This window comes from Chiroxiphia lanceolata, chromosome 16 (assembly GCF_009829145.1).
Source record: "Chiroxiphia lanceolata isolate bChiLan1 chromosome 16, bChiLan1.pri, whole genome shotgun sequence".
NCBI lineage: Eukaryota > Metazoa > Chordata > Aves > Passeriformes > Pipridae > Chiroxiphia > Chiroxiphia lanceolata.
In genome coordinates, this window is record NC_045652.1 from 16,134,052 (window position 1) to 16,156,293 (window position 22,242).

General features: G+C 56.4%; 1 protein-coding gene across 2 annotated transcripts in view; it reads left to right on the plus strand.

Annotated features, from left to right (window-relative positions):
• CACNG3 (calcium voltage-gated channel auxiliary subunit gamma 3) overlaps window positions 1-21,637 on the plus strand; it is a 28,275-nt gene extending 6,638 nt beyond the window's left edge. For both annotated transcript variants that reach the window (XM_032704428.1, XM_032704427.1), the window contains 3 exons: window positions 16,419-16,502; window positions 18,912-19,052; window positions 20,154-21,637. In XM_032704428.1, coding sequence (XP_032560319.1) covers window positions 16,419-16,502; window positions 18,912-19,052; window positions 20,154-20,665 — 737 coding nt within the window. In that variant the 3' untranslated portion in view covers window positions 20,666-21,637. The remainder of the gene's footprint in view (window positions 1-16,418; window positions 16,503-18,911; window positions 19,053-20,153) is intronic.
• The last annotated feature ends 605 nt before the right edge of the window (window positions 21,638-22,242 follow it).

The window sequence follows — 22,242 nt, forward strand, 5'->3', positions numbered from 1 at the left end:
TTAGAAAGTTATTATCTTTAATTTTTAAAAGCGCCAAGCAAATGTCCCTGAGATTGCAATCACCCATGATGGAGCACTTTTTCTCGCTACTCATTACAGGCAGGTATTTAAGGAGCTGCTCATCCTGTTCCTCTGTCTGGTCGGTGTCTGTGATAGATTCTCATCAACACCCCAACGAGCCATCGAGCCCTTCTCCACAGTGCTCGGTCCAGCTCGGTGCCAGCGCTGGTGATGGTGTGGCTGTGGCTGCCAGGCTGCCCTCTGTGGCCACACTGACCACCCTGCCCCAGCCCACTGGCCCACCACCCCTGGCATGGCCCCCTGCCCCGATGCCACCATGGCTCTGCCCAGGGGTGCCTGCTGGCTCCAGCACCACGGCAAGGAGAGCCCAGGGATGGCAGCTGTGCCAGCAGGAATCCACGGATGGGGACCATCAGCGTGGGCTGGAGGTGATAGAGGGCTGGTCTGTACAGCCAGGCAGGTTTGGGGAGGTGGTGGAGAGGGGTTATTCGCTCTTCGTTACCTGAGAGCTGGGAGGCGTCGAGTTAACCTGTGTGATGGGAGCAGAGGGTGTGATGTGATGGAGGCACCAAAGGTGAGGTGATGGATGAAGGTGGAGAGGGACCAGTTACCTGTTTGAGACCCCCTGGTGGAATCACCAGGCTGCAGGTTTGACACCCAGCGAGCCTTTCTGCCAAGACAGCACAGAGCAGGGACAGCCCCCATGCCTGGCACTGGCACTGCACTCACATGGGACTGGACACGTGCCCTGGGCACGGGGCTCTGCGAGGGGTCGGGTATGAACGGTATCCAGGCACAGCTCAGACTTGGGGAATCCCTGAGCCTTGCCTTGGTGGAGGATGTGCTGGATAAACGTGAATTACTGTCCTCTAATGGAGATGGAAATGAGGCTGGCTGGACCCTCGGGCTGCTCCAGACCCACGTCCTTGTGGCACGTGGCCAAATGCCACGAGCCATAAAAATCCTTCTGGACTCCGAGGGTCCCGTGCCACTGCCAGCTGGCACCGTGGCCCCAGGCAGCCGTTCCTCGGCTCCACGGCTGGTTGGAGAGTGTCCGGGGTGGAGCTGCGCTTCAGCTCGCTGCCACCAGCTCTGCTTTGTGCACAGGGTGCAAAATTCACCCTCCTGGGAGGCTGCAGTGTTTTCTGGGCAAAAATCACGACTTCTGGGGTGGGTTAGAGAGCTGGTTCCCTCACTGCCTGCGAGCAGCACGTGATGAGTAAAATGTATGCTGTGAACAGCTCAGAAAGAGGCATTTTACTGCTGCATAGGCGTGGTGCAGAGCCTGTCATCTCCAGAGCTGTTCCCGTGTAATAGAGGTGGAAGGCTGAATTTGAATGAGGCTCAAGTGGGTTTTTTCCCATGCAAGGTCACCAGCTCCACGCAGGCTGTAAATAATTAGGGCTGGCTAATGAAGGCTGCGAGCCCTGGTGCTGGGGCTGGTGGCTGGGGATAGCTGTGGTTTGGGGAGGATGCCCACGGATGGATGCTGGATCCTCTGGTCCTCAGGGAGAAGGGGACTGGCCGGGAGGTGCCAGTGCTGATGTTTGCTGGAGCAGCCAGGGAGCAGGGAGAGATGCCCAGTTCTGCTACCGAAAGCTACCTGGCCTTTGGTAAATCCCTTCTCTCAGCACGAATTTTGCCCTTTGTAAGGTGAGACCAGGTGGATTCATTAGCGTTCATCTCACATGGATCTGGAAAAGTCTGCCAGCAGTGTGACCATGGGTCCACAGGGTGAAGACCCTCCTGTGCCCACTGGCACAGCCTCCCTGGGCCATGCTGTGCTGTGGCACAGTGACTCAGGGTGAAGGGCCAGGGGTAGAGACCTGTGATGCTCAGCCTTTTGGGATGAGGTGAGGTGAGGGAGGTGAGGCAGCTGAGGCATTAAGCTTCCTCAGTGCTTCTCATGTCTCCATGGTTCCTGTTCACATGGGTTTCACCATGGATTTTTAATGAACACAGTGTGCACTTCATAAATAGACATTAACCTCCTTTTTGGGGAAAATCAAAAATGCTCTTAAAATTACATAAATGCACTAACCCCTAAGTATGGGGGAGGGAGGGTTGGTTCACCTGCTGCCCTGCCCAAGGGGTCCCACCTGTGTGGGGGGTTCATCCTTGCCTCACCTGCTGATGAGTGTCACTGGCTGACTCACAGCATTGGCAGGATGCAGCTGCCCAGTATCCACTGTCATTAACAGGGCACTGACACGAGCTGGGGGTGGGTTAATCCAAGGTGCCCACCTGTGTACAGAGTCCCTGTGAAGTGCCCTTGGGGAGGTGAGGAGGGAGCAGTGTTGTGTGCTCAGCGAGGGCTTTCTCCACACGTCTGTGATGTTGGAGGAGGTGGGGAGGCTCCTGCCCACTGCCCCACTCCCTGTCAGGAAGGGTGGGCTCCTGCCTGCTGCTCCACTCCCCACTGGGAAAGGAGGGCTCCTGCCCACTGCCCTGCTCCTGTGAGGAAGGGCTGCTGCTGGGCTACAACATCTACAACCCGCTTCAGTCTTTCAAATGACCCTCGGAATCAGATTCCTGGAGCTGGTGGCTGCATTTTGGGTTAGTGCTTGGTGTGGAGGGGGGGGTTTCATGTCCTTCCTGAGGGTTCTTGGGTGGGTTTGCTTTGGCTGACTCTTCAGGCTCAGCTCCAGAGGTTTTGGGTAGCTTTCCTTGGGGTGAGGACCCAGGAGCTCTGCTCAGTCCCACGCAGGCTGTGAGGAGCCGTGGCTCGCTCGGGGAGTGTGGCACTGGCAGCTCGAGATAAAGGCTCTGATTAAGAAGACACCTGCTGTGATAAAGAATGACAGTGCCGGGGTGACAACGGGTGCCTTCTCCCCCGGCGTGTGTGTGCTGACAGCTCTGCGGCGCGGGGAGGAGCCGAGGAGGAGCAGGGGCTGCGTCCCGTTCCCAGACCTGTTACACAACCCTGCTGTGAAACACCCCTCGTGTCCCAGCCGCTGGGTCAGCCCGGGACACCGGGGATGCTGTGCAATGTTCTGATTCTACACTGGTGTGACCTTCCAGCCATCTACCTGCAGCAGGTAATTAACAGTGTCTTCAAGAGGAAAAGTCCAGGCCAGGGTGTGCTGCATGCTTGGAACTGTCCCATGTCCTTTGGTCCCTTCCAACCCAAAACATTCTGGGGTTCTGTGATTCTATGATCACTTGCCCAGAGGAGAAGGAGTGGAGGGTCTTCTCACAGCAGGCTTTTGGTCCCTTTTGAGACGTGTCAGGACCGCTGGGCTTCACTCATCCCCTGCCCCTTGCAGGAATCCCTCACTCACTGGTGAGTGACTGTGCTGGAACATAGTGGGGTTTTTCACAGTCCTAGCGGGCAGAGGCAGGAGGAGGGATCGTGGCTGCTGGATGGGTTATAGCACGTGATGATTTTCTCAGATATTGCCTTTCTCTTATCTCTGGACACCACAGTCTGCAGACAAACCTCGTGCTGGTGGGCAGCAGAGGAGGGCTGAGCCATTCCCACGTCAGATCTTTGGCAATGGTAGTGTTTTATTGTGCAGAACCATAAGGAAATGCCAGGGCAGGTGTGGGAGTGGGGCAGCTCTTCGTGCCATCCTGCCACACTCCACAAGGCTCTGGGTATTTGCTCATTGCCAAGTACTTCGTGTTGAAGGAGGAGAATTGGGCCTGGACAGGAGCCCCAGGGTGGGCACAGAGAGAGGGGAGGGACATGTGACCTCCCAGCCTTTCTGGGGGCTGCTGGGCACCCTCAGGGGTGTTGGCATTGATGATGTGCCCCGTGGGACTCAGGCACTGGAGAGCAGTGGCAGAAGGTGGCATTTGAGGGTGACATTTTGGTTTGTGCCTCTCAAACCCTCACATTTCCAATTTCACTGGTGATTTGGTAATTGTCCCCTAATAACACCTTTACTCTCAGTTCGTGCCTGGAATCACAAGGGGAAGGGAGAGCACCCCCAGAGAGGTTATCAACAAGCAATGAGCCATTTGAAGTATTCCTGATTTTAATTTGTTGAAATCAGCATTGGGTTGTGTTGCTGGCACCAGTGAGCTGCTCATGTCCTGCAGAACTTCCCCTGGTCCCAGGGATGGCACTTCTGTCCCCCTGGTGGGGCTGGGCTCCCTCCCAGCACAGAGCAGGAACTCCCGGGCCAGGCTGGGGATGCTCAGCTGGAGGTTAAACAACAGCTTAGGGTTATTTTTGCAGCTGTCAGAGTATGTGATGGATCAGCATCATCGATTGCATCACACAACGTCACCGCACGAACATTGCAAGGGGCTGCGGGAGTCATCGGCCGCCTTCCCCGGGAGCCTCCTGTCCGACCCCGGCCCAGGGCCGCTGCCTGGCTGGGAAAGGTCACTGTCACTTGGAGAGGCGGACTGTGACCTCCCGGCGGCTGTTCCTGCCGCAGCCCGGCTGTGTGTCCGGCCACCTGAGCAGTCATTCCTGCCGGGATGCAGGGCATCCTTGCCAAATCCTCCATTTGCCTGAGCAGCCCCGCAGCCCTTATCGCGGTGCAGCAGCTGTGCCGGGCGGAGCGGGCTGGGAGCGGGACCCCGACGTGCAGCCGAGCGGGGCCCCCTCCAGATGGGGACGTGCTGCTCCCCCCTGCCCGCCCGGGCTGCTGCCGGGGGCTGGGAGCCTCTCGCAGCCCCGCGACTCCTTCTCCCCGTGCCGGGAGAATCTCTTGTCGCTCCTCAGCACGCTCCAGCCGAGGATGAAAGTGTTCTCTGTACATCAGTCTTTGGCCTTCTCTCCAACGTGAGAAGCTGGAGAAGGATCAGAGCGATCGCGCCTTGCATAGGAAGCAGGAAAGCTGCAGCGGGGTGTGAGACCTCTCGGCTGGGGAGGAGCCGGAACCGCGGCTTCTGCTTCTCTCACCCGGCATCAAAGTGTGGTCCTGTGAGGGCACCGCAGAGAAGTCGGGGGAGGCGGTGTGCATGTTTTAAATAATTACAGATAATAACATTAAATAGGATCTTCTCTGCATATTGCCCCAACCTGCCCCAAGTCCCACCGCTGCCATCCCCCCCTCAGCCCGCAGCAGCTCCTGGGCAGGAACCGCCCACTCTCCCCTGCGGGGCCGATCCCCCGATCCCTTCGATCCCCCCGGCGGAGCCGCGCTGCCTCCCCCAGACGAGTCCGTCTGGCTGCGCTGGGAATCGCGGCTCGCTCGCGGCTGAGGTGACAGACAGACAGACAGACAGACGTGCCGGCGCCCCCGCACCTGAGCCATCCTGCCCCGGCACGGCCCGTCTGGGGCACCCCGGGCTGGGGGACCCCGGGCTGGGGGACCGCCCCACGGAACGGCCCCTGTGCCACTGCAGCGTGCAGGGGACGGCTGCGGTGACATCGGCCCTGCGGGAGCTGCTCTCCACCGCCGCGGCCCAGCACTGGTGCCGTGCGTGTGACACTGCCCGTGCCGCTCACCGGAGGGTCCCGGCGGCAGCCCCGTGCCTTAGGCTGGGGCTGGGCAAGGTACACAAGCTCAGCCAGCCTTCAGAAATTACTTGCCATGTCACTTTGAACAGATCTCCCCTCCAGGATGAGAAGTCTTCCAGAAAATAGGAGAAGCAGAACATCCCATGAGCTCCCAAGTTGGTTCCCGGGTGTGGGCTCAGCCCCGCTGGTGGCACAGGCTCGGCAGCGCTGCCTGGGCTGCGACAGCGCCGTCACCTCCCGCGCAGAGCCTGGAACAGGCTGTGAAATCTGCACAGCTCCAGCTGAGCACCAAAATGAGCAGATGCTTGTGATCTCTCCAGTGCTCCACTACCCATCTGTAAACTGGGGATAACAGAATCATAGACCCATGGAATGATTTGTGTTGGAAGGCACCTTAAAGACCATTCAGACTCATCCTTCTACCATGGGCAGGGACACCTTGCACTAGCCCAGATTACTCCAAGACCCATCCAACCTGGCCTTGGACACTTCTAGGGATGGGGCAGCCACAGCTTCTCTGTGCCAGGATCTCACCACCCTCACAGGGAAGAATTTCTTCCCAATATCCCATCTAACCCTGTTCTGTCAGTGTGAAGCCATTCTCCTTGTCCTATCATTCCATACCCTTGTCCAAAGTCCCTCTCCAGCTCTCCTCAGAGCTGTTGTTCTCCATCCATTCCCCATCCAGCTCATGGTCCACACTGCCGGTGCATCATCCAGAGTGGGGCAGGTGGGTGCTGTCAGCACTAACCAGGTGGAGCTGCTGGGCTGCAGCTGGGACAGAGCTATTAAAGGGCTGCTGCAGGCACAGGTCTCCCCGCAGGAACATGCTTTGTGGGCAGAGCCATGCTGAGGGCAAAGCCACATCCTAGGCACAAGCTGGAGATGAAAATAGGGGAGTGAATCCACAGAGGCAGCCCCAGGTAAGTTCTGGGGGACTGGTGCTGGTGGAACCAGAGCAGGCAGCCTGGCATGGTCTCACTGTCCTCACAGCTGGTGGCAGAGCTGGCTGAGCAGCAGCAGGATGGGCTGTCTCTGTGATTGAATGCAAAAGAGGCAGAAGATAGAAAGCATTGTATGAGTGGTGAAGCTCTGTGTGCCATCATCTCAAGGGCTTTCCTATGTTACTCCTCTTCCCCTTAGAGCTCTGTTTGGCTCCTGGAAGGGCAGAGGCACAGGGAACTGGAATTGTTTTGCTCCTGGAATGGCAGGGCTACCATGGAACTGGGATTGTTTCACAGACCAGAGTTCTTCCAGCAGAGTACTTTGTGCTTTGAGCCAGGTTTGGGAAGCTGGGGAGGGTGAGGCTGGTTAATGGCCAAGGTGAGGGTGTGAGCAGCTCAGGGACTGTGAAGCAGTTTGCCTGGGTCTGACGCGTGTTGGAGTGGAACTGGTTTGTAGCTGGGAGGGGGGTCCTGCTCCCTGCCCAGAGGGTGGCTGGATGTGGAGCCTGCAGTGCTGGGGCTGCAGCGTGGGCAGGAACAGCAGAGCTGGAGACAGAGGAGTCCCACGGGCTGCCCGGGGGCAGGGGAGTGTTTCAGATGTCCAGGGCAGCTGGTTGTCATGTGTTGAGGTCTCTTGGTGCTGTAAAATCCCAAAGTGATGGGTAATGGACAAGATGTACCATCCCCTGTCCCTGCCCTAGGCAGGGAGCTGCTGCTAGTCTGGTACTGTGCAGGTGTTCCCAAGGGCAGAGCTCTCCCAAAGGCACAGGGCAGGGCGAGTGCTGTGCCATGGGAATGGCTCCGGATTTCTGGGCGGATCAGGAAGGCAGCTTTTATTTCTTAGAGGGAGAAGGTGAGGTTGGCGTCACTCACTTGTTCACCAGCAAAGTTCTCTCCTGATGCTCTGTCTGGAAGGAGAGTCCCTTCTTGTTCTCCAAAAAAAGCCAAGAGTGAAACTATGGTGCTACTCCCGAATGTCGCTTTCCCCATCTGGGCCGTTGGAGCCGCTCCCCGGGGCTCGCTTCCCTCCCGCAGATGGTGAGGAGGCGGCTCAGCCTCCCGGCAGGCAGAGCTAAATCCGGCGGTGCTGGATGTGCCGGGACCCGCGGGACCCGCGGCAGCGCCGGCCCGGACCCGCACCCCCGGCCCGGGGCGAGCCCGGCACCGGCGGGGAGGGGAGCAGGGAGCTGCGGCTGCAGGATGCCAGCACCCACCTCCTGCACCAGCAAAGCAGCAGCACGATGCCCACTGCATTCCCTGGAATAAATAGGCTGTGATGGATCGAGGCCCTTTTAGCGCATCAGCCGAAAACTTCAAATATTTATACCAGGAAGATGTGACAGAAGTATAGATATATTTAAAAAAAGGCAGGTACTGGAGTGGCAGTCACGTATTTGAAGTTCAAATGCTTACCTTCAAATCGATGCTATAAAAGAGGGAGAATGTAATAAATTTAATATCAGTTTTTCAGGGAAAACAACCTGCCGAGCCTCCTCCCAGGCTAAATGTGCTTTAAAGATTGACTGTGCAGCTGTAATAACTATTGATGAACTGTAAACATGAAAAGATTCCCCTGCTCCCGGCCTGTCAGGAGCATTAGGGTGGAAATGCTCTCTGCTCCGCTCTGGAATGACTCACCGAGGCCTCGGCAAATGTGTTTATTTGTAAAGATCCTTATTTCAGAAATAGTGACCTTTTTAATGCCTCGTGCAGTGAGCTTGGAAATTCAAAATTGCCTTTTGGCAACTGGCTCGTCTCGCTGCAGCTCTGACAGTGCTTTCCATGACGATTTACATATTTTTAGTCCTGATATTCCGCACAGTGGGGCTCCTTTGGAGAATGATTTGCTTTTAGCAGCCCTCAAACTGCAGTGCTGGGCTGAGGTCAGGCTGTGCTGAGGGCATGGAGGGGCTCACTGCCTGCTGGGCTTCTCCGGCACCTCCCGAACCTCTGCCTCTGAGCCCCCTCTGAGTTTAGTAACACCTTCCTTCAAACATGGGCTGTAGTGTTGGTCACAAATCTGAGCAGCTGCTTCAGCTTGAAATAGGGAACATTGAGGGTGGGGAGGCCCTGGCACAGGGTGCCCTGAGCTGTGGCTGCCCCATCCCTGGAAGTGTCCGAGGCCAGGTTGGACGGGGCTTGGAGCAACCATGACCAGCGATCTCGTCACTCTGTGTCCATGGCCTGTCCCCTTGTTTGAGTCCTCACTGGTGCCACCAGGTGCCATCCCAGGCACCCAGAGCAGCGAGAGGGATGCAGTGGCACAGCTGGGGGCTGGAGCAGGGGCAGGGCGGGCAGTGGAGCGTCTCCCTCCTCACCCTTCCCGGCGCGGCGTTTCCAGCAGCTGTTCGTTGCTCAGCCGGCTCCTTCCCCGCGTCTCCCCAAGCTCCGGGATGTGCCTGTGCTGGATGTGAAGTGCTGTGGCTGTGATGGGTTATTTAACGTTCCTGGGGCCTGTGACTAACGCTGCTGCCGTTGTTGGGGGACGGGCGCCGGCACTGCTCCTTTCTGCTGCTGCTGCTCAGCCCAGTGCACCGGGGAAGGACGTTTGGTTGGTTTTCTGCTGTTTGTTTGCGCCTTTATCAGCGCTCTACAATTCTGTGCTTCTGATTTATATTCAGAGTTATGAATATCTCCTTTCTTCTCTTTGTTGGGCCTGTTTTTATTTTTATAGCTGTTTACGTATTAGCCAGGCAGTTTCTAAACTGATACAAACTCCCATCGTGGTGATGGAGTTTGGGGCAAAACACTCTTAAATCATTCTCCATTCACAGTCATGTTTTTATGTTTAAATCCATTCTCCTAACTGATTTGGCTTATAATTGTTTTCTGCTCTGTGAATTGACCTCTCAAAGCACCAGGAGTCTGTGCTGGTGCCTTGGACTTGCCTCTGTGTGCCCATAAGAAGTGTAATCAAGCCGTGATTGCTTGGACTTGAGCTGCAACTAGTTTTTAATTCTGTGATCCATTCCCCTTCAGCTGTCAACACAGAGTCGAAAATAGCACTCCCCTGTGCTGGATGCCACGCTTCACAGCTATGAAATTGTCATTTATAGGTTTTTTAGAAATTCAGAGGACATTTTAATACTGGTGAAGTGAAACCTCCAGCTCCCCATCATAACGCAGCTTCTCTCCTCCTTAGTATAAATAGGTGCTTAAGCAGCCTGGGGTTGATCCGGCCTCTGGCACAGCTTGGGGTGTGAGCAGACACCGGAGCACCCACTCCCACAGACTCTCTTGGTCTGGATTACTGGCAGCTTATTTAACCAGAGGATCTCAGGTTTTACACTCTTGACTCTTGTTTTTCCCTCTGGTCCCATCTGGGCAGTTTTTATCATCAGTTTTCAGTGTTCTGGCCATGAAACACCACATGGGTCATACTCACTCCTACAAATGAATGAGTCTGGATCCTTCTGTTAATTGTCCAGCTGGTGGCTGGGACGGTAGAATCATGGAATCACAGAATGGTTTGGATTGGAAGGGACCTTAAAGACCAGGCACTCACACCAGTAGTGGACTGTGAGCTTCTGCCAGCTCTAGCCAGTTCTCAGGAGGGGTGGGAAGGAGAGGATGGGGATGAGCCCAAGTCCCCTTTCCCAAACAGGCACAAGCTCCTATGGTGCAGGATGGACCCACTTTCCCCGAGTCCTGTTAGCAAAAAGCTGTGTGGTCCAGGAATCTCCAGGGTTGAGCTGGCCATCCCTGTTACAGCCAAGGAGGAGGCTGGAAGGCAAACCCTTCCCAGAAGCTCATCAGTTAACCCGAGTGAATCTAAAATGTTCATTAAACAAGGAAGAGGGGGATCCTGCTCTGGCTGCACGGACAGAGGTCCTGCTGCCTCAGGCACTGGGATGCTCAACTGGGGCCAGGGCTCCTGCTCTGCCCCGTCTCTTACCATCAACATCTCCAAGCAGGCAAACAAACAAAAGATCATTATTTTTTTTAATTGCTAAAATTGTATTAATTTAAACAGATAAACTCAATCAGTGAAGCTCATTAATTTCTAGCACATGGCTTATTTACGCTGATTCTGGCTGCTCCAGTGCTCATTGCACTCTCATAGGAATGTCAATTACTTTTTAAAATAAAAATCAATGTTTATTCACTGTTAAAGATAAAACATGAAATGATTTCCTTAGACATGCTGATGAGTGCTCTCCTCCCCAGCACGATGTGAGGGCTCCTGGCATCAGCAGCTGCTGCCCATTGCCATCGCTGTGCCACAGAGGGGACAGCAGGGAAGGGGCCACCCTGGACCCCACACTCACCTCAGCCCCCTGCACCTTCCTACCCGATCCCAGCATCTCCCAGGAGCGCGGTGTGTCCCTGCCATGAGCTCCAGAAATGTAGAAGGATGGAAAGAGGAAGGCGGCAAGATGGAGGGAAGAAGGAACCCCCGGGGAGCACGAGAGGAGCCCCTGGAAGCAGCTCCAGAGCGTTACCTGACTACTTTTCTAATGAGAAAACCCAGCTAAACCCTCAGAGTGGAGGGCTGGAAATTACCCATCAGCTGCAAACTTTTTTCTCCTCCTCTGTTATTCAGAATTGTTTTGCTTTTCTGAACTGCCTTGTGTAGGTTGCACCAACCCCACAGATTCCAGAATGGGAGATGATGAGTCACTGTCAAAATGTAGATTTTTTTTTTTTTTATTATTTTTTTTTCCCTTTTAGCACCACCGAGGGAGTGAAGTCCCTGTGCCACGCGCCGATCGCTGGCACCTCGCGGGCTGGAGCTGGCGGGAGCTCCCAGCCCTCCCTGGTGCGAGTGCCAGGCTGTGCCCTCGGTGTCCCCCGGGGGGATGCCCGTCAGGGGCATTTGCTGCTCCCCACCCCCTGCTGAGCTGTCAGGAGGCACGGGGGGCTCGGTTCTTCCCCGCTGTGTGTGTTCAGGCGTGTGCTCTCACCGGCCTTGGCGTCCGACCGGCACAGCGGAGCCACCTCTGCCGCCTCCTCGCTCTTGCGCTCCTTTCATCTGACTTGGGTTTTTTCCACTGTTATTTTTTTTTTTTTTACAAAAACAGGAAAAAAGTCCTTCAGAACAAGCATATCTGTGTAGGTGCCTCTGCTCAGCCACAAACCACCACTGCAGAGAGGGGGAGAGGGTGTGAAGTGGAGATGGAGCCAGATTACGCCGGTGCCGCGGTGGGAAGCTGGTGTGGGGCTGCCGGGGCGATGGGGATGTGCTGCAGGAGAACTCGGTCCTGAGGAGGAGGATTCCTCCCACTGCCAGGTGCTGGGGAGCCCAGCACCCATCCCGACATGGGGAGATCCTGGCTAGAGGGTAGTGCAGAACTGGGGCTTTTGTTGAATGAGCACACAGGTTTTGCCTTAATTCAGCCACTCTCCAGGAGAGTTGAGGGCAGCAGATGCTTGTGTGAGGAGGCAGGTGACAGTAACAGTCTGAGGAGTCACAGGTAATGGCCAGGACAGGTCCCTCACCTGGCTCCCCGAGTCTTCTTTGCCCTGGGGGGTAAGCACCTCTTGTCTTTGGCTCCAGCAACAATTCCAGCTGTGTTGCTCTGAGCTGTAGGTCAGGGGTCTGTAGCCATCCCACCAGCCTTCCCTGATGCTTTTCTAAGCTGCTGTGTGTCTTTGAAATTGGGCTGTGTTGAAAATTCAGCAGGAGGCAAACAAGGTGCTGGGGGGGTTGCTGGGACCCCCACAGCCCTTCCCAGGGGACAGGAGCTGCTCAATGCCACCCACTGAGCCCTTCACAGTGGCCACTGGGTGCTGGCCATGGCTAACAAAGACTCAAAACCCCAGGGCTCTGCAATCTCACACCAGGGACCTTGTGCAAAGAGCCTCAGGATTCCTCGCAGAGCCTGGAGCTGGGGAAGGGAAGGAACACAGATGAATTTCTTTCCATCTCTCCAAGCATCTGGGAGGTGGGTGGGAGGTAAAAAAAGATGAGCCCTGAAGTTTTAATTCCTTGGAGATATTTAGGTATCTTGCTCTTGTTACTCAGGGAGTGCATGCAGAGCCTGAGCATCCCTGGGATGTGCCACAGGCTCCTACCCCAGCACTTCCCAGCTCAACTCCGACCACTGGTTCTCCAAAATACTATTTTTCAGAGAACTTAGATCACAATGACTGCCATTGCCTCCAAATGGGTTTGGTGTAATGTAGTGTCTTTAGGAAGGCCATTACTGGAAACCACAACTTGGGAGATAACTCACTTGGATTTATTGGGAGTAGAGAGCTGAGGGCTGGAATGTGACCTTGACTCCTCCTAGCTGAGCCAGAATTAGGGAAGCAAGGAATTTTGTTCTCATTTAAGAGTGGTCTTAGCTCATCCTTCCCAGCCTGTCTCTTCCTTTGCACACACTAGTAACACCCAGAATGGTCCCTGAAAAACTGTTCCACTGGATGAAAAGTAATGAGATTTTAACACCGTAACTGGAGCTCTTTAGTCTTCTGGCTCGCCGGGCTGGGATCGATATTCTTGGCCATATTTACACCATCGTACTTCCCTTGCAACCCCCTCCCTGTTCCCCCCAGGCCTCTCTGGGGAAAAGGGCTCTGAGAGGAAAACGACCTGAGATCAAATCAATTAATTGCCTCTGCATGCGCCGATAACCGCGGGGCCGGGAGCTCAGTGTGTGCAGAGAAACACGAGTGAGCAGAGCAGGGGAACCACAACGCCCTGCCCTGGGCCCCGGGGGGAGTGGGGGCTCCAGGGGGGAGCGGGGGCTCCGGGGGCAGCCACCACTCACATATTCCAATGTGCACTTGGTGGAGCTCCCAGCTGGGGGGATGAAAGGATCGAAGGATTCTGCGGAGTATGGGATGCAAACAGCCCCGGGGGTGGGGCAGGAAAGGAAGGGATGCCCGTAGAAAACAGTGACTGCAAAGTGTGCTGGACGAGTCCATTGCTTCCAAATTGAATCTGGTGTCACCTAAAGACAGGGCTCACTGCAGGGAGCCTGGAGGTGCTGGGCAGGGACACGTTATGGGTACCACACAGCCCACGGTCCTGTTGCTGACACGTACAACGTGCCCTAGAAGATTTCCCAGTTGGAGAGGGCTTCCTGCCATCCCTGCAGGTTCTCAGGGCACCCCTGGGTTAAAGTGAGACCATTGCATGGAGAGTTTGACCTGCAGCTGAGTGAAGGTGGGGCAAAGCATGGGTGGATGTGCTCTGCTCCTGGCCAGGGGTGTGTAGCTGCTGTGAAGGGTGAAGAGAGAGGTAAGCACCCAACTGGTGGCAGAGGTGGGGTTGCTCACACTAACCCTGCCATGACCAGGTACCCCTGGCACCCCAAAAGGCAGGAGGGCCAGGGAGAGGCAGAGCAGGAGACCCCAACTGGGGCTTGGTAGTCTCAGCTCCTGACCGAGCTCCTCCAGCTGCTCCCCTCTATGGAGCAGCTCAGTTGTTTATGTGGAAGATGCTGCAGGGGAGTCAGGAGCTGCTCTGGCTTCATGGTGGAGGTTCTAATGTAGCCTGGGCAGGGCGTGCAGTGCCACAGCACACAGCAAGTGTTTGAAGAACACGCTTGTCCCTGTGCCACCATGAGTGTCCTGGTGGTAGAGAGCACAGCTCATCCCCAGTGCTCCTCTTCCCACCCGCTCTGCCTGGCTCACCCAGGCACTTACTCTGGTGATGTTGCTGATCTGTTCGCTGACTTGTTCAGGCTCAAAGTGCCACCTCAAGGGCTGTGCCTCTCTCCCTGGACGTGGCAGCAGCATTTCTCACTGCCAACGTGTCCATGTTGGCCACAGGAGAGCACTGAGGCGGTGGTGGGTTGTGCAACTGCAGATGCTTTTCTGGAAAAGAAAACAGGGATGTAAAATGGAAGAGCTGTGGAATGTGGCAAAGGATTACGTTGCAGGCTTTGGGGCTGGCACGTCTCCAGCTGATTCAGAACATTGTTCTTATGTCTCCTTGCTGGTGCCTGTTGGCCAGGAACCGTCCCAGCCTGTCTGTGGGTCTGGGGGAGCCCAGCACGTGTCCTTGCATGAGCAAGCCAAGCTTGTCAACCTGCTGGATGCATTCGGGGGTTCTGGAGCAGAACCCAGCTGGAAGATGGGACAGGCAGGTGTAGCTCCTCTGTGCTGCCCGGTGCCAGGGCGGGCCAGGGCAGTCAGCAGGTCGGGATCCCTGCACAGCCCCGGGCTCGGGGCAGAGCCGGCTGCTGCCGTGCCAGGCTCCGGCAGGGAACTGTGGAGATCAGCCAAGCTACCTAATTGGGATTCATACTAATAGGGAGAGGAAATTAGGCAGATCCAGCACCGAGACAGCCGAGCAGGGAGCGAGTCCCGGCGGCAGCGCTGCCTGCACTGGCGCTCGCCCGGCAGACGAACCAACCCCGAGGTGTGATTCACTCTCACAGCCTGGGGCTGCAGCACAGGCACGGCCAGCGCCTGGGAAAGGACTTGGGAGCAGGTTAGGATGTGCTGGAACCACCAGCCTGGTGTGCTCCCAGCTGAGAGGGGGGTCTGACTGATGTCAGCATGGGGAGAGGTGTCTGGGGTGGGAGGTAGCAGCCCCCCGGACCAGCATGAGCCACACTGGTGCCGTGCCCAGGGCTGTGCCCACCACTGGATCCACACCCAGGGCTGGAGAGGTGTGCCCAGGCGAGGTGTGAGTAGGGGCTGAGGCTGCAAGTGCCCAGAGCAAGTGGCTGAGCCATACCTGAGCCAGGACATATCCCAGTGAGACACCATCCTGATGAGACAGTGTCCCAATGAGTCCTGCTCTGGCCAGCACTGGAGCAGGACATCCTCTGCCTGAGCTCACAGCTGTGGCCTTGGATCTGGCAGGGTCAGAGGCAGCCAGGAGCAGTGATCCAGGAGCAGGTAATCTGGCATCACTGCTGCCTCGAGTTCTTGCTAAGGAAATGTAGACAGAGCAGGAGACTCCAGAAGCTGAGGACCTGGACAAAATCCACTTCTTTGCTGTCCATGATGTGGTATTGCTGCTGTAGCCCAGGCCCAGCTATAAAGCTGGGAGAGGAATACCTGGAATTTCATTTGCCATCACTAGGGGATGGGGAGCTGATGGCTGAGGATGTGCCATGTAGCCCAGCTGACCCTGAGCAGCTGCTTCATCCATCCCCGGAGCCATTTCCAGCCACAGCTCCCTGAGGCAGGACTCTATCCTCAGGGAGCATTCTGGAGGTCAGGGGGGGCTTTTTGGGATTTCAGCCTTGTTGTGGTATGTGTTTGGAGGCTGAAGTTGTGTGTCAGGTGGCTCAGCATTGTCATGGCAACGAGCATCAGTTGATGAACAGAGGGAATAAAGGAGCCAAAATAAATGTCAGAGCGTGAGATAGTTGCAGTGGAGCTGGGGCTGCCCCCCTGCCCACCCCCTCCCCCTGGGCGGCCGGGCACGTTGCCCTGCCTGTGCCCACTCAGAGCAGGGCTCAGTTGGTGCAGCCCCCTCTGGCAGTGCCTGATGGCTGGAGAGCAGAGGGACACATGGGGGGTGACTGTGGGGTGAGTGGGGCAGAGCCTGCTGGCTCTGGATACCGGGAGAACGTGGGTGGAAACCAAAAGCTGAGAGGAAGAGGAGGCTGGGGGCTGTGCTGTGCAGCTGGTGTGTCCTTGCTGTGCCCAGTGCATCCCCTTCTCCCAGAGTTCCCAAAGCAACGGGAGCAGGCGGTTCTCCCTCGGATGCCGTGTCTCCCTCTGGATGACAGCTTGCCTCCTCCAGAGCTTCATCTCCAAGCTTTAATTGATGCCTGTCACGACGCTCAGCTCCCCTGAGTGCAGCCCGAGAGTGTGCAGGACACTGTGAGGGTGGGCTTCTCCTGCCTGGAGCCCTGTCCCCTGGGGACATGTCTTATCCTGCTCCCATGGGAGAGGGGACAGAGCCAGCATGACCTGACCACGTTCTCCAGTGCCACTGTGATGAGAGGGCTCCCCTTTCTCTAGGGAGATGCTGCAGTTCCTCTTACCTTGCCCCTCCAGAGGAGTCCCAGGCTGTGCCTCAGTTTCCCTGTTTAAAACACTCAGGCCTCTGGGCTGCTGCACATCCTGCAGAGCTCCAGCCAGTGCAGGGAGGTCTGAGTGTTTTCTGGCTTGTGTGTTCCCAGGAACCTTCCGAGGAGTGTGCAAGAAAATCGACCACTTCCCTGAGGATGCAGACTACGAGCAAGACACGGCCGAATATCTCCTCCGTGAGTTCTGCTTCCCCACGGTGCACATTCCCTGGGCACCCCCTAACCCCCCCTGCAGGGCACCCCCATCCCAGTCCCCCAGCAGGTCCCCCCAACCTACTGGTAGAAGGCTGATGGGTCACAGCCCCCCTGGCTGCCCGTGCAGCAGCAGTGATCCTCAGGTTACCCAATAGGACCACGTGTCAGTGGCACATTTGTCTGGCTCTCACCGTCCCCATGGCCAGTCCCAAGAGCTGCTGCATGGCCTGAGCTTATTGGGGTCCCCCAGAGGGAACTGGGACCCCGTGTGTCTGTGGTGCAGCACTACAGGGGTTTGTATTCATGCCCTGTTCGTGCTGGTGTCCCTGTTCCCAGAGTCTCCAGCCAGGCTGGATTTGCTGGGAGAGCACAATGAGCATCTGCCACGTGCTCTGCAGTGGCAGCCGAGTGCAGGGATACAGAGGAAAATCAAACTGGCAGCTCTCCTGGGAAAAGCAGGTTCTCCTGTCTCTGGCGTGAGCAAACCCTCAGGGCAGAACCACACAGAGAATCACAGAATCCTAGAATGGCCTGGGTTGGAAGGGACCTTAGTATTTAAATATTATCTAGTCCTACCCCTATGCCACTGGCAGGGACACCTTCCACTAGCCCAGGTTGCTTCAAGCCTCATCCAACTTGGCCTTGGACGCCTCCAGGAGTGGGGCAGCCACAGCTTCCTTGGGCAACCTGTGCCAGGGCCTCCCCACCCTCCCAGGGAGGGATTTCTTCCTTATATCTAACCTAAATTTCCCCTTTCAGGGGACGAGATGGGGACCCCTGAGGCTGGGTGAGGTTGACCCCCCAGAGGAGGGGCACAGTCCCTTCAGTGCTCTGCAGACACGTGTGTGAATGCACTGGGACACCTTGTGGCAGAGCCTGGACACAAATGACACGGCCCAACATGCAAAGCCACACGGGCAAGGATGCCCAGCCCGTCAGCAGCCACATACGTGTGTGACAGGCTGTGGAACCTGCACAGCTGAGGGTTCATTCCAACACCTGTGTTTCCAAACAAGAACATATGGCAGCAGGAGCACGTGGCAGCCTTGGAGGCGGTGGCAGCCCTGGGTGCTCTCTGAGCCCCTGGGGCTGGCAGGAATCCCAGGAGAAGGGCCCTGTGCCCAGTGCTCAGTCCCAATCCCCCGCCTGACCCAGCTGCTGCTCAGCCAGATGTTGCTCTGAACTCCCCAGTTGCTACAGCTCTGCTCACCAAGCAGAGAGGGGAGGGGTTTTAATGGAATAGGTTTGCAGTTTTAGGAGATTAGCATCGAAGTTCTCCCACCCCCTCCCACATTTAAAGTAAAAAGTCTATTTTAAAGCCCCCAGAGTGGCATTTTAATGGGGCCGCTCTGTATTTCTGTGCTTTAATAACAGCCCTAATCGAGGGATGAGAGCCCAAACCAAGGCACAGTGTATTTTTGGTGCAGCAGGTAGTGATTTGCTGTATTCATTACTCTCTACTGTCATTTTGGGAGCTGATCCATTCAGGAAAGACCCTTCTTTGTGTAGGGCCCGGTCAGTGATTCCCAAGCACGCAGAGACTGGTGCTGCCAGAGCTGATCCTGTGGGATGGAGCCCAGTGCCAGGGTCACGGCATTGTGCTGGGCTCCAGGGCCTGGGCTCTCTGTTCATTTTGAAAATGTTCCTCTTCTACATCAGAAAATTACTTTTTGTTGAACTTGAGGTGTATTAGTTTGCAAATTTTGGCTTTCAAAGCAGCTGTGACAGTTTGGGCCCTACAGGAAAGGTTCCTGACCCTGTGGTTGGCAGTTCCTCCCCAGCCTGGTGAGATCTGTGTGGTTTCTGCCACCCCAGACTCCAGAGGCACATCCACAGCTGAAACCTGTGGGTGGTGTGTTTGGTAATGGGAAGGTAAATTGCTGGTGCTGAGTGTGTGACAAGGCTGGAAAAAATAGCCTAAGAGGTGGGGGGAAAAGAAATTCAGGGATTAAGCTGTTCTTGAGGCTGGAATCATGGGGCCTGCAGGGCTGGTGTTGGGATCTGGAGCAATAGAGATACCGGGAAGAAATTCTCCCCTGTGAGGGTGGTGAGGCCCTGGCACAGGTTGCCCAGAGAAGCTGTGGCTGCCCCATCCCTGGAAGTGTCCAAGACAGGTTGGACGGGGCTTGGAGCAACCTGGGCTAGTGGAAAGTGTCCCTGCCCATGGCAGGGGATGGGATGGGATGATTTCCAAAGTCCCTTCCAACCCAAACCATTCCAGGATTCCATGACAAGCAGAGGATGCATAGTGGGGACCTGTGCTGGGTCTCCCCACCCTCCTGGCAGCCCCAAACATGCCCTTGCACTGCTCCCTCCCGGGTGCAGGCATTGGGGGGGGTGTTGGCAGCCCCCACCCCAGGAGCTGATCCTGCCCTGCTCCCTGTCCCACAGGTGCAGTGAGAGCATCCAGTGTCTTCCCCATCCTCAGTGTGGGGCTGCTGTTCTTCGGGGGCCTGTGCGTGGCCGCCAGCGAGTTCTACAAGAGCAAACACAACGTCATCCTCAGCGCCGGCATCTTCTTCGTCTCTGCAGGTAGGAGCTGCCCGGGGGCTCTGCCAGCCTGGGGGGAGAGGGGCGACTGAGAGACGGGGCGTGGGTCCTTCCAGGCTGTCCACACAGATTCTGGGGTTTGTGAGCTGTCCCATCCAGGTGGGAAAATCCCCACGGCAGGGGTAAACCATCAGGGGTCTGTGGCCTTGGTCACTGTGCTGGACAGCACTGCAAGCATCCACCCTGCTCTGTGCCAAGCAGGATCCGTGCAGGTGCTGCAGCCTGGGAAGGGTGGCAGCTGTCCCACTGGGGGATTACCCGGCCCCCAGACGGGTCTCGGGGGGCCCTGTCGGTCAGCGGGCACTGTGCTGGCAGCAGCAGGACCAGGCAGAGCGGCTGCTGCAGTCCTGCACGGAAATCACTCTCTGGAGAGGCCGTTCCTGCTGGATTACTCATTTCTCTGTGCTGTTCCCCAACACTTCCCCTGATTATTGTGTGACAATGTCTTTGTCTCAAGAAACTGCTCTATTTTGTGTTTTTCTTCTCCCCACAAAGAGACAAATGACTCTCCCTCCTTGGCTGGCAGGAGCTGCTGATGCAGATGAGAAAACAGCAGAGAGAACATAATCGATTCATTAAGTAAATCCGGGAATGCACCAGCCACTCCCCAGCCCTGCAGCACAGCCCCACTGGCTGCTGGCAGGGCACAAACTGCCCCCATCTCAAATAAAACCTCCAAGCTCCAGCAGAAATGGAAAGACCTAGAGCCATTCCAGCTTCCCTGTGCTCCCACGGGTCATTGCAAGCTGGGGTTTGTGCTGGAGGGATCCCTTTGTGCCCTTTGGGATGTCTCTGCTCTGGCCACAGACTGGGCTCCTGTGGTTCATTGCTCAGCAAAGCAAAGCACAACGAGCTCTTGAAATGTCCCTTTTCTAAACAAAATAGGGGTTGTTCCTTCTAACCTTCCAGTATCCAGGAATATACAGATATACTCGGTGTATGTAGTTATACTGGGATAGCAGAGGTCTGTGAGGGGGTTTGGACCCAGCGTGCTGGCAGAGGGGTTGGTGCCCCGTGGGGACACATCCTCCCATCCCGCTCCTGCCACCCAGGTGAGCGCCTGTCCCTCGTCCTCCCCTGCAGGTCTCAGCAACATCATCGGGATCATAGTCTACATCTCGGCCAACGCGGGGGACCCGGGGCAGAGCGACTCCAAGAAGAGCTACTCCTACGGCTGGTCCTTCTACTTTGGAGCCCTGTCCTTCATCATTGCTGAGATGGTGGGGGTGATTGCCGTGCACATGTACATCGAGAAGCACCGCCAGATCCGCGCCAGGTCCCACTCAGAGCTGCTGAAGAAGTCGGCTTTCACCCGCCTCCCCCCCTACAGGTACCGCTTCCGCCGGCGGTCCAGCTCCCGCTCCACCGAGCCCCGCTCCCGGGACATGTCACCCATCAGCAAGGGGTTCAGCACCATCCCCTCCACCGACATCTCCATGTTCACCCTCTCCAGGGATCCCTCCAAGGTCACCATGGGGACACTGCTTAACTCGGAGCGGGACCACGGTTTTTTACAGGTCCATAACTCCATCCCCAAAGAGTTCAAGGAGTCTTTGCACAACAACCCGGCCAACAGACGAACCACGCCGGTCTGAGGCGGGCAGGGCCGTGGGCAGGCTGCATGGCATCACCCTTGTGATGGTGTAACCCGTGAAACCCCGTTTTTAAGGACAAACCCAGAGGCTCCCCAAGCCCCCGCCTGCGGGGCTGGTTTTTCACTCCTGGAAAAGCCACCGGCCGGGCCAGGTGGCTGCGGCCGCGGGGGGACGGGACCCCCGGTGGGGAGGGGACGGGGCCGTGCTGGGACCCTGGCCCTGGCGCCCTGCAGACTGAGTGGGGTTCCAACCCCCCGGGACAGCGGCTTCCCGAGGTCTCCATCGTTCGTGTGATCATAACCGCAGTGTTCCCGTAGCTGTGTGTCCATGGAAATGCTGGCGATAGCCCTGTCCGTGAGAACCCTTAACCCGGTAGTTACACTTAAGTGGAATCGCCTGGAAGTCCGGAGCTGGAAGCACTGAGTTGGTGCCGGAGCGATGCTCGTGTTCCAAACCCCCTTCCCTGTCGTGCTGGACGGAGTGCTCGGGCTGGGTTCCTCTATGGCGTTTCGTGCATGCATTAAATAGCTTGGAATTCAATTTTGTCATGTCGGGTTGGAAGAAACATCCTTTTGCAATTTTCTGTGGTCTTGAAAGGGCTTTTTTCCTTCCTTCCTTCCTTCCTGCCTTCCTGCTTTCCTGCCTTCCTTTCTTCCTTCCTTCCTGCCTTCCTTCCTTTCTTCCTTCCCATGAAAGGACTCAGGAGCAGAATTTCTCCAGTGACTGGTAGCAAGTATCCAGCATTTAATTCACCTCTAATGTTGCAAGAAAATGAATTAATTCCCTACAGTTGATACACAGCAGTCAGAGATGGCTGTCTGGGCACAGCCAAGGAGGCAGAGTGTGATCGTGGTGCTGCGGGAGCAGCTGGGGCCGGCTGGGCTGCGGCCGCACGCGGATGGGGTGGGATTCCCTAATGGTTGGGAGATCCGTGAGAAAAACAACAATAAAATAGTCCAGTTTGGCAAGTTCCTTGGCTGCATAGGTCACACTGACCCTGCTGTGGGCACCGGAGAGGCGCGCGCCGTGGCTGGCAGGGAGGAGGGAGGTCAGTCTGGGAATGCCAGGACACTTGTGAGCAGGTGGAGGTTTGGCTTTAAACTCTCCTGCTGGACCAGAGCTTGTCTAAATGGAGGCAATTTTGAAGCAGCTGGTCTGTGATGATGTGTCACTTAATTGAAATCTTATTTAATGTTCTGACAGAAGTGATGGATTCCCACGAGGTCCCCGGGGGTGATCTGGGGGCAGCGAGACTCCTGTTTGCTCTGCTCTTCACAGAAAGGAAACATCTGGTGCCTGGTGTGTGTGTCTTTGAGAAGCCCTGCCCTGGGTCTCCCACCCAAAGTAAGAGTGTGGCTGGTCACGGGGCACATCCTAATTCCATCTGGGAATAACGGTCGGGTCACTGTGGGAAACCTGGCACAGGAGCTTTGCTGGAGTGAAATCCTTCCTGGAGCTCCGCAAATGGCCCCAGGCAGGGCCATCTGCCCCTCAGCACAGGGCTGCAGGCACGTTCTTCATAGAATCCCAGAACGGGTTGGAAGGGACCTTAAAGCCCATCCAGTCCCACCCCCTGC